General features: G+C 45.9%; 1 protein-coding gene across 1 annotated transcript in view; it reads right to left on the reverse strand.

Moving 5' to 3' along the window:
* LOC137648657 (S-adenosylmethionine-dependent nucleotide dehydratase RSAD2-like) overlaps window positions 1–12,068 on the reverse strand; it is a 75,808-nt gene that overhangs the window by 38,832 nt on the left and 24,908 nt on the right. Inside the window, exon 4 of the mRNA XM_068381661.1 lies at window positions 1,791–1,952. Coding sequence (XP_068237762.1) covers window positions 1,791–1,952 — 162 coding nt within the window. The remainder of the gene's footprint in view (window positions 1–1,790; window positions 1,953–12,068) is intronic.

Below are 12,068 nucleotides of genomic sequence, written 5' to 3' on the forward strand. Positions count from 1 at the left end.
ATATAAACTATAAAAACTTAAACAAGAGGAAGAGAAATAAGAGAGAATAGTGTGCTTGAGTGTACCCTCAAGCAAGAGAAATCTAACCCAAGGCAGTGGAAGACCATAGTACAGAGGCTATGACACTACCCAAGGCTAGAGAACAGTGGTTTGATTTTGGAGTGTCCTCCTAGAAGAGCGGCTTACCATAGCTAAAGAGTCTCTTCTACCCTTACCAAGAGGAAAGTGGCCACTGAACATTTAGTGCAGTAACTCCTTGAGTGAAGAAGACATGATTGGTAATCTGTGTTGTCAGGTGTATGAGGACAGAGGAGTATATGTAAAGAATAAGCCAGACTATTCAGTGTGGATGTGTGTAGGCAAAAGGAAAGTGAACCGTAACCAGAGAGTAGGATCCAATGTAGTACCATCTGGCCAGTCAAAAGACCCCATAACTCTCTAGCGGTAGTATCACAACGGGTGGCTGGTGCCCTGGCCAATCTACTACGCCTTATACGCCCTCTGGGGGCCGTGGGGTCAGCAGGCTGACCATCAGCAGTCGTCCGAAGAGGAGGAGTCTGTGAGTGAACTCCCCCGAGGGGGAGAATCACCGACAGGAGAGACCGTTGGACTTGGTTCCTCCCTCGAAAGATGTTCGGAGGGGGGAACTAAGCCTTCAGCTACATCAGCAACATCAGGAGCAGAGGTTTGATACAACTCATCGGAAGCCTCTGCCACAACAACGTCGACGATAGACAGAGGATCAACCTCTGCTAAAGTCGGCGACTGTTTGACAGCTGCCCCCATCCTGATCATGTCAAACAAGGCTTCCTTGGAGGGCGAACCCTCAAGCCCCAAGGAAGCCCAAAGCTGCAACAAATCATTATTAGTCACATTTACATTTAAATCCTCCCCCATGGGAGGAGGAGGAGCTGCCTCGCTATGGGAGGCAACTCCCTCTCCCAAACCCCGAGATCGGTCAACAGAACTGCGGCCTACACTACCACTCAACAGTTTCTCGGAAGAAACCAATCGAGTGGGAACTTCGGAGGAGGTTTGGGGCACGGAAGAAGAGCCCTTGGGATTTTCTCCTTTCAAAGAAACCTTCGAAGGAGAAATATCCCGCCTGGACTTCTTCCGGCGCCGGGAAAACCTCTTCCACTGTTAGGTAGACCACTCCCTGCACTCTCCACATACATTACTCTTATCACACCGTTGGCCCCTACAGTAAGGACACAAGGTGTGGGGGTCCGTTTCGACCGCCGACATATAGGTACGACAAGGGCGGTCAGGTAAACCAGGACACTTACGCATCGCAGAGGCAAACTTCACACACACTCTGTCAAAGAAATGGCAAACAAAAGATTAGTAATGGCTGTCAAAGAAGGCGAGGGTGACAGCAGACACGTCCGACTACCACCCGAGCCGAGAGCAAAGTGAGCTCAGCACAGGTGTGTGTGAGGGGGGAGGGTAGCAAGCTACCCTCCCCCCCCCCCCCCCCCCCCCCCCCCGCTAACTAGCGGTGGAGTAGTAAACCCTCGTTAAAATTCTAATGGCTCGCCGTTTCAGCTACGCCGAAAGTAATTACCCATATTAAATAGCATGGTTTGTATTTCAGTTACGGAACAAATATGCAATGCACTACAGGCTGCACGTGTATTTTAATTTAATGTATGTATGTATGTATGTATGTATGTATGTATGTATTTATGTATGTATTGAATCATTTAAAACTTACCATTCTATAAATATAATACAGTAACATTTCAATATTAATGCATGTAAATAGCAATTTAAACCAGAAAACTAACCATATTGCTTGAACCAGCGTTCCGTAATCATACTGCCATTAGATACTATCGTGACAGATGGTAAATGAAGCTCCCTTTTGCAGTACCGCACCATCTCCCCAACATAACGTCCACGATCTTGCAAAAATGGTTCCCCACCACTGAAATTCACTTTTTCCATGCCTGAAAAATATGATACAATTCAAATTGCTTTCCTTTTAGACCAATCTTACATGATTTGAATTACTGTTCAAGTAAAATTTTTAATTCTAATACTTACAAGTACCTGAAATTTGAGTGCAAATACTTCAAAGATAGGGTTTGTTAAGCCATAACAAAATAAAAAGGAAAATCTCGTTCATAACTTGGTACACTAGCTGCAACTGGGAAGAAGAGAGCCACTTTAAAGACTAAGCTTCTCCAATCTCTCATGCAATAATTAAATATTTTGAAGCTAAAACTTAAAATTCAATCCTTTACATAAATTCACCTGAATTTTGTGTGATCATTACATTATACAGTATACAGGAAGTTTGGATAGTGGTAAATATTAGCAGGGTTATAAGTTATCTTCTTGCACATTTCATTACTAAAACCATAGCATGGGTGACATATACCCATTACTTGATATACTAAGAAAAAGTAAAGATCAATGTCTAGATATGAAACCCACTGCATTGAGATAAGATCAAATGCTACCATAACAAAGATGTAAATTCCCTTGAGGTCAAGTTCCTATAATCTGTAACGCAAGTAATTTTCCTCTTGCTGTGAACAATAATAAAAAATATGCACTTCCTAGCCCTATAAAATAAAAATCTTATTTCAAAACATTACCCTGCTTTAAAAACGACCAATTTCTCTTGATTATTAAATGATAAGAAGCAAACACAGAATGATGACTTCAATCGAGCTGTTTCTTACCAAACCTAAGAGTGTTTTCTTACACAGAATAGATGGCATTCTTAGATAGGTATTAATTAAGAATTCTAACCGGACCTAAGACTTTGGACATAAGTTTGGAACTTTTCAAAAACTGTACAACTTTAAGGCTCTCACCCCAAAAACTCTTTTCCTCATTATTCTGTCCCAAACCAGCTTGAGGGCTTCAAATTCAGGCATACCTAGGCAAGCTTTCCCCTTTGTCATTCTTGGCTCTAAATTTTGGTAAAGAAAAATTGCAGAATATCTTTATGACAAACCCACATGGACTGATAAGGGTTGTAACACAAATTCTCTTGGCAGAGGCAAATAAAATGAACAGTTTTAATCATAAAACTCCTAAAAGACCTTTAAATGAACAGTTCAAATGGGTTTCCAGTAACAATCTTCAACATATTGAACTTCAACATATTGAAGTTTCATCTTAATAAATTGCATGGGGGAGGTTTCTCAGAATAAAAGATTTTACATTAATTTTTAACATTATTATTGACAAAAAGTACATACCGTACAGGTACTTCAACACCCTTTTTGTGTCTAAGAAACCTAATGAATTTTATATTGTTGAAAGTAGTAGTCTTTACCAAAACATTTTGTGCCTTTCTACACAAATAATAAACCACTACTGTTGATATAGGCTATTAGTGTATGATCTTTCAGTCAATTATATTTACATTATCGTTAAGGAAATTCTCTGGTTATTGAACAGTTAGATGAAACATGTGAAGATTTTGATGGATAAAGCAGGTCTTTGAGTAAATCTGTTCTTGCTGGAAGTTTGAGAAGAGGTTACATTATAAGAGGCCACATATCTGGGGACTACTTCCTTTTGAGGCCAGAATGGTGTCAATTGGTTTACAATTAATGAAACTTCGGGAATTTTTTGTTCTTAACTTTGTATGCTGCTGAGAATCCATCTAAACATTGTCTTTCTTGTCTTAGAAAAGCAAGAATGTACGAATTTGAGGTGTAGCTTCTGCTCCAATATTGATTAAATGGATTTTATCCTCAACCTTATGTGGTAAATTAATGTTTTAGGTGATGCCAATGGCCTGATGAGGCTTGAAACATTCTCTGATGTTCCAAATTTCCTTGATGGGAAGATAGAAACTCTTTGGACTCCTCTCTGACACAAAGGCCCAAAACGAAATTAGCACTATTGACAACACAAATAGATAATTAGTCAATGATTGAGAACCAGTTTCTAATTTCCCAGGTCTACCCAAGGAGTTAAGAATCAGCCAGTCCTCAATAAACATTAGAACTCCAATGGTTCTAACAAGCAGCCGTTCCACATGTAACTGTCTTTAAACTTCTGAAAACCTTGTAAAAACTTTGAGAACTCTTAATTCTCTCTTTCAATGGCTGCTAGTACTGGAAAAACCATCCAATCCTCCCTTTAAATGACTGGTAGCCCTGACAAACTGACAAAGGACTTTCCATGGACAACTATGTTACATGTTAAGAGAAACTCTTAAACTGGAGATGTTCAGAACTGGACACCATCCAGCTGATGATTTTGATAATAGGAAAAGACGACTGTAATTTCCTAGATGAAATTAGGACCTTAACCATAGCCTTCTTCTTCTGTAATGGCTATAATTACAATTGAAAGAGTAAAAATTTATTGGGATTGTTGATATTGGATGAGTACGAAACTTGGTCAATTGCAAGGGGTGGGGAGAGAGAAGGAATAGGTAAAGGGTAGCCTCCTTATAAAATCTGCAAGACCTCAAGTACAGCAATACCACATTAACACACATGAGACTATAAGATCCAGATGAAGGAGACTCCCAAGATTAAAGAAAGAAATCAAGCCTTGCAAACAAACTGGCCCCCCTACTATACTTAATCTGCATGTGCATAAGAGTGACTTGGAAAACTTGCCTTCTCTGACCAGTCAGTCATAAAGGTAACGTAAGTTATCATATCACATTAGGACTTAGAAGATAAAATGCTTCCATGTCGTCCTGATGGAATGTTCCTATTGGTAGCTTTCTAAGGGATATTTGGCTACAGTGATATTCCCAGAGAATTAACCTTTAGGTCTCCAGAATTCTAACTCCTGGCACGAATATCCTTAAAAATTCACTTAAGGATATCGTATAATATCAGGGGACGTATATCTTGATACAACACGTAGCAATCTTCACCACGAATAGCGTTTTCGTTTCGAGGTGGGAGAGTGGCGAAAATAGAAGGGGAGCCGTTATCAAGGTTACCCTTCCTCCCGTACTTTTACGAGTATCTAAGATGGTGCTCATTCCTATTTTTTAGCGAATTCGCACGGTGGTGTTCCCTGTTGATCTAACGTTTGTGATCGTTATTTTTAGGATTCATAATGCATTCTCCAGCTTCTTCTGCCTCTGGAAAGTTGAGTATTTATTCTTTACAATGTATAATTTTTAGCCCCAGCATCACAGAGAAATTAGTGTAATCTAATGTGTTCAGAGCGTGGCCGATCACCGGAGGCGCCATGGGCGCTGTCGTTCATGAGGCATGTGTTATTTAGTTGGCAGAACAACATTCCCGGTTGTAATAGCTTTAATAAATTATGAAAGCTATTTAGGCACTATTATACTAGTAAAGATATATTTATGCATATAAAATTTCCTCTTCCTTCTGTCAATCGTATACGTTAGAGTTTCGGCGATTTAGGTAACCGAGATCTCGCCCTGTACTAGGCTACCTAGCCTATGCGCTTTTGTATACTTTCATTATCCCCGGTTACCCTCATGTATCATTTTATCAATTCAACAGGAGATAGTCTATCTCCTAGAATTAATTATATAACTCGATACTCATCTCCTGTGGAGATTTAAGGGTAATCTCTCCTTCCCGCTTAGTCTTGCCATAGAGTAGTTCACTCAGGCTTGACTGGGCTAGGGTTTTCTGTCTCCCACCCTTGCCGGCGAGTATGCCAGCTTGGGTTTTTGACAGAACCTCAGAGTATTCAGTCTTTCTGCCGGCGACCGAGCGGCAGGGTGAGTAGTCACTCCTCTGCATAGGAGGCTAAGCCTCCCTAGGCCGCACTTGAAGTGGTAGTTTGATGCCGCCACCTTCTCCCCTGCGGTCTAGAAGACTAGTCCTGTTTCGGCAGACCCTAGGCTGAAGAATAGATATTCTTCTGCCGCCTAGGATGGCGCCGATACTGAAACAAAGTTTCACTCTTGTGTGGAAGTTGCGGCAATCCTGCCGCCTTCTTCTACACTGGATTACGGCAGACCCTAGGCTGAAGAATAGACATTCTTCTGTTGCCTAGGATGGCACCGATACAGAAACAGTTTCACTATTGTGTGGAAGTGGCGGACACTCTGCCGCCTTCTTCCACACTGGATACAGGACCCTTTCCCTGCCCCTCTCTGTCCTTTAGCGATGGCCTAGCTATCGCAATCCTGTGGCCATCGTCCTATAATCTCACCGCTTGCCGGGTAGATCATGGTGCCAGCCGGGCTCCTACATAAGCAGATGTATAGCCAATCAGCCCTTTCCTTATGGACGCATAGCTCCGGGAAAGGCTGTGCCGGCTGCCGGTGGGAGACCCCCTCCGCTGCCGAGTGTTCTTCATTCCTCTTTTGGACTGCCATCCACATTCCTGAAACCGGCAATGCCGGCAACGGATCTTGTGGCTGGATGAAAGCTTGAATGATGCATTCTCCCTTTCCATTTGAACCCTCATTTTAGAGGAAGGCAGTAAGGCTATATACTTACACCCTTATTTTTTGTAACCATATATTTAAATAAGGCAGCCCTTTTCTTCATGCTTTCTCTCTCTCTGTCAGAGAGTGGTGCCAGGTACTAACCCAGCCGGCAGCATGTCGGCTGGACCGGTGCCGTCAGGTACATACTCAGTCGGTGGCATGCCGGCTGGACCAGTACCATCAGGTACTACCCAGCCGGCGACATGACGGCCGGACTGTGCCGCCAGGTGCTAGCCCTGCCAGCAATATGCCGGCTGAACTACAGTATTTGATTATACAGTAGCCAGTATATTTGCAGTACAGTATAGTATATACTGCAGACAGAAAATTATAGTATAAATTATACTGTACAGAAGTTATTTTCCAACATACATTGTGTATCCTTGCACAGTCTATTACTGAGACCAATCCTATATTGAAAGAATAGAATTCTTTCATTACTCTGATTAGAAATCAGGTAATAACTTACCCCACAATATTAAATAATTTAAGAAGGGTCAGTGGTAGTATACACTTTTTCTATCCCTCGAGGTTAGAACTCTTCTCCTTTGAGCTTGCTCTGATCAAGGAAACTCTATGACCTTAATATTGAGGGGAAATCATAGCAATTGGCGGGAAAGGATACACAAGTATGTGTCTTTCCTAATTTCTTTCTAGCTTACTATTTTAAGCTATAATGCTTAAAATATTAATATTAATATTTTGCATAATCTGTTTATTGTGTGTGATACAACCGCATACTCATTTAATTTTCCTTCCTTTACAGGAGGAACCCCAGATGAAATGCGATGCAATCTTCTGCAACCATAGGAGTAGGAACTTCTACAGTCACAAAGCGTGCAGGTCTCATGCCCCCTGCACCATCATTACCAATACCCTGCAGTACTGGGACCCACAAGTCTCCAATATCCGCCGGACCTTTGTGACCGAAGGTTTCGACGACCCCAAGTCAACGGAGTCGAGGGATGCGGCACGTGAAAAGCTGCGCAAGTGGGTACGAGGGTTCCAGAAGAACTCTCCGGGACCATACCTACCTAACGATAGGATGCGTAGCTTGCTGTTCCCAAAAGCTGATAATGAAATTGTCGTGCCCCAAGCAAGACCCGGACCTCCCGGCGTCCAGATTGCCATCGAGACGGATGTCAGCAAGGCATTACAAAGCATGGACATCCACCAGGAGGAAAGGGTGTCGGAAGTGTCTACGGACACTGAAAAGGATCTACAGTACTAAAGAATGATCCCGAGGAGGAGTCTACTCTACCTCCGGAAGAAGATGATGATGTCGAGTCGGAGTTCCTTCCGTCTGTGCCGGCACTGGAGCCGTTACCCTCGACATCTTCAGCTTCTAGCCCTCCATTGGACAACATGAGCCAGACACTGGCCCATCTTACGACCTTAATGGAAAACATTCGCAAGCAAGGCGAAGCAAGGGAAGCAAGACTTGAGAGAGAGCTCCGTGAGGCTCCACTTACCGTCTCCCAAGGGTCATACAGGTGACCCAGAGTCCAAGATCTCCCAACCTGCTCCAAAACCAATCCCTGGAGGTATGCGGAGTTTATGCCGATTACTAACGGCAAATTCTACATCTCAGAAGATGGGAGCCGTCCCCTAAGACGATATCCAGTTTTGGCCAAGTTTTAACGCTTACCCTGATTGCTTCATTCGACTGAAGCATGAACCAACGCCAAAAGAGGAGACGGAACCGAAGGAGGTCATGGTTTTCGACCACGATAAGGCACAGGCTCTCTTATCGAGTAGCCTAAAAAAGGCGGGCTAATCAAATTCGAAAGCGTCCGCCTTGAGCAAGAAACACCCTACCTTTCTTGTTCCTGCTTCAATAGCCTTCCCCTTTACGTCGAAGACATTTAAAACTGTCGCCAAGGTAGTGGAGGCAGGCAAACCATGCCCTGCACTAGAGGAGTGCAGGCCTCTGTCATTAGCCTTGTCCATGGAGGAGAAGGAATGGAAGGAAGTCCACCTTACCTTTTCAGTAGGGAAACTGGACGCAGACATCGCTGGATGACAGTTTAGCGAGAATCTCCCTAAACTTTCTGACTTTCTCTTGCGCAAGGAACAAGAGACGAAAGAGAGACTTGCTGCATCCTTATCCCTACAAAACTGCATAGAGATGTGTGCAGGCCAAAGAAGTACCCCAGACATACTCATAATCCTGGCCAAATTGCATATGGCCACCCTAGTAAAGGACCTATATGCTTTCATGAAGGCTAGGAGAGCCTGTAGAGAGTTCGTGTTCGCTGCTGCAACAGTGAAACACGAACCCAGGAAGCTGATATCTTCTAACATCTGGGGTAAAGACCTCTTCCGAACAAAGTAGTCAAAGAGGTAGTTGAGAAAGCCGCCACGAAGAATAGGAACCTTCTCCAGAAGTGGGGCATCTCCTCAAAAAGGAAGTCTTCCTCGGATGCGGGTTCCAAACCTAAAGGGAAGACGAAGAAGCCTAGACTTCCCTCTCGGCCTGCTGAACAACATCCCTCAGTCACCATGACTGCAGTGCTCCAAGTGGTGGCCCAAACACAGACCACTTTCCAAGTGGTGCCTCAACAGCTGGTTACCCAGTCACCAGTATTCAACCCTGGGTGTGAGAGGCAAACCACTACCTTTCGGCTGAAAGGTAAAGAATCCAGACGGGGCTCCTCTAGACATCCCTCAAGAGGTAAGGGAGGACGCGGTCGAGGAGGTAAACCCTCCGGACAATCGAAGCAAGGAGATGCTTCCGGTAGGAGGGAAGCTCCAACATTTTCAGGATCGTTGTACCTTCGATCCTTGGGTCCTCGGCCTAATCAAGATTGGACTAGGATGGAAACGGAACAACTCTCCACCATCATTTCCTCAATTCTTCCAACACTCCACCCCCTCATTAGAAGAATATACCCTAGAGCTCTTGAGCAAACGGGTTATAAGGAAAGCAAAGTCCATCGAATTCCAGGGAAGGTCTGTCTGTTCCGCAGGACAAATAGGGACGAGAATGTCAGGGAAATCGTGGCCTTGATTCCACCGGGACTTGAGCCGCCATTGCAGGGATCTCTTCCTGAGGCGCCCATTTGGAACTAGACAGGCCAGAGAGGAAAGGTGACCGAGGAGACGTAACCACGATTGGGCTGGGAGTTCTTCTCGTATGAGGAAAGGATCTGCGACTCTCCTCAGCCTTGCTATCCTGTCGTCTGATGGAAAGGCTTTGTTGAGATTGGTGTCCAAGATCATACCTAGATATACCAGTCGTTGAGATGGAAGGAGAGAAGACTTCTCGAGATTTACCATGATCCCGAGATCTTGGCAAAGTCTCAGAAGCTTGTCTCGGTGTCGAAGAAAGGTCGATTCCGAGTCTTCCAGGATCAGCCAGTCGTCCAGATAACGAAGTAGACGAATGCCGATCCTGTGTGCCCACGAAGATATCAGGGTGAACACTCTGGTGAAAACCTGAGGTGCTGTGGAGAGACCGAAACACAGCACCTTGAACTGGTAGATCTTGTTGTCTAGGCTGAATCTTAAGTACTTCCTTGAAGACGGATGGATTGGGATCTGGAAGTACGCGTCCTTCAGATCCAGTGTACACATGAAGTCTTGTGGTCTCACTACAAGTCTGGCCGTGTCTGCTGTCTCCATGCTGAACGGAGTTTGTTTGACAAACCTGTTCAGAGCTGAGAGGTCAATGACTGGTCTCCAGCCTCCAGACGCCTTCTTTACAAGAAAGAGTCGACTGAAGAAGCCTGGGGACCCATCGACGACCTCTTGGAGAGCATCCTTCTTTAACATAGTCTCGACTTCTGCCCGTAGGGCTAGCCCCTTTGCCGATCTAATGGCATAGGAGCTAAACGACACTGGATTCGCTGTCAGAGGAGGAAGAGATGTTATGAACGGGACGCGATATCCGTGACTGAATACAGAAACCGTTCAGGAATCGGCCCCGAGTTGCTGCCACCTGGTTGCGCAACTTTGTAGGCATCCCCCCACTGGTGGACATGCAGGGGGATTGCCAATCCTAGCGTTTGCAGCCTCGGCCGCTCCCCCTAGGATTCTTGCCTCCCCTGGAGGACTTCTTGACTCTCCTGTCTTTGACAGGAAAGGGCTGCTGTTTGGACACCGATGTCTTCGCTGCCGCTGCCGGTTTCGTCGTCTTGGACTGGTGAGGTTGTTGTTGAGGTGCTGGAGGTTTGAAGGGTTTCGATGTGAGAGCCCTTTAGAAGAGAGAATCCTGATTGGATTTCCTCCACCTCTCAGCTGCCTGTTCTACATCCTTGGGCTTAATCAAGCTCTTTCCCATAAGGGAAAAGTGTCTGAGCTTGCTGACTTCGAAGGTTGAGACCTTCGAATGGAACCTCTCAACCCCGCATCACGTCGTTTCAAGATCGAATTGGCCCACAAGTTCGAGACTTGGTGGGCCAGAAACTCAATGGTGCGGGTGCCCGAGAGGAGGAAGGTCTCCAGGGCCTTCCTAGTGCTTTCCTTGGACAGATCCTCGGATCGCAAAAGGATGCCCAGAGACACCAACCAGACATCCAGCCACGAAGTAGCCTGCATGGCACACTTCGCGACCTTTTCCTGGTTTAGGATCTCTGTCGCCGAGAAAGTCACTTGCCTGCTAGAGAGTCTATCAAGAGGAACTCCCTTAGTAAGCTCTTCCACAGAGTGGTGCAACGGAAGAGCTAAACAAGGCTCCTCCGTGATCTCAAAATACCTCCTCTGGTGGACACGAGGAGGAGGGAGGAGCTTGTTGCCAGCAGTGGAACGGCTGGAGGAGGTGAGCTTGGAGAGCTAGCCCTCAACCTTATCTCTGGCACTCTTGACCCCTTGGGACCAGGGCAGAGTCGCACTGGCCTTAGTGGGTTTCTGGGTGCCAAAAACTCGGTCCAGGACCGTGTCCTTGCCCTCCGAGGGGGAATCTCCGGATCCGGAAACTTGTTGAGATTCCTCCATTAGAGTCAAGACCTGCCAGAAGGCATGCTCTGACTCTTGCTGCTCTCCTCCTGGAGAATCGGCAGCGAAGTCTCCCGTCCCCAAAGGCTCTTCTTGGGGGGACACGTGGACGTTCTCCGCAGGTCTCGTTGGCTCTGGTCCTCCGAGGGGGAATCTCCGGATCCGGAAACTTGTTGAGATTCCTCCATTAGAGTCAAGACCTGCCAGAAGGCATGCTCTGACTCTTGCTGCTCTCCTCCTGGAGAATCGGCAGCGAAGTCTCCCGTCCCCAAAGGCTCTTCTTGGGGGGACACGTGGACGTTCTCCGCAGGTCTCGTTGGCTCTGGTCAAATCCTGGAAGAAGACTTCGAGATGGTCTTAGAGTCCTTCGGTTCCCTCCTAGAAGCAATACAGGACTCCACCAACGAAGTCTGAGAGCTCTTCTCCGCCCCAACACGGGACGATTCTCCTGCTCGAGGTGGGGTTGCTCCCTTTGGTGCGGTGGGAGAAAGCCTCACCTCGGAACACTCCCCTGAGGACGGAAAAACCTCGTCCACAGGGGTTGGAGAAAACGTCTGCGGGGGGGAAGGAGCCTTCCTGACGGACTTCTTGGGAGCCAGCTTGACCCAAAGAGAAGTCACCAAGATCTCTACTCCTCTCTTCCTCTTCAGAGGGATCGGAGCTGCCCTTGGTTTGGGGCCCAAATCAGAGAAGGCAGGCTTAACAGCCTGGACGACAGCTC

This window comes from Palaemon carinicauda, chromosome 10 (genome assembly GCF_036898095.1).
Source record: "Palaemon carinicauda isolate YSFRI2023 chromosome 10, ASM3689809v2, whole genome shotgun sequence".
Classification (NCBI taxonomy): Eukaryota; Metazoa; Arthropoda; class Malacostraca; order Decapoda; family Palaemonidae; genus Palaemon; species Palaemon carinicauda.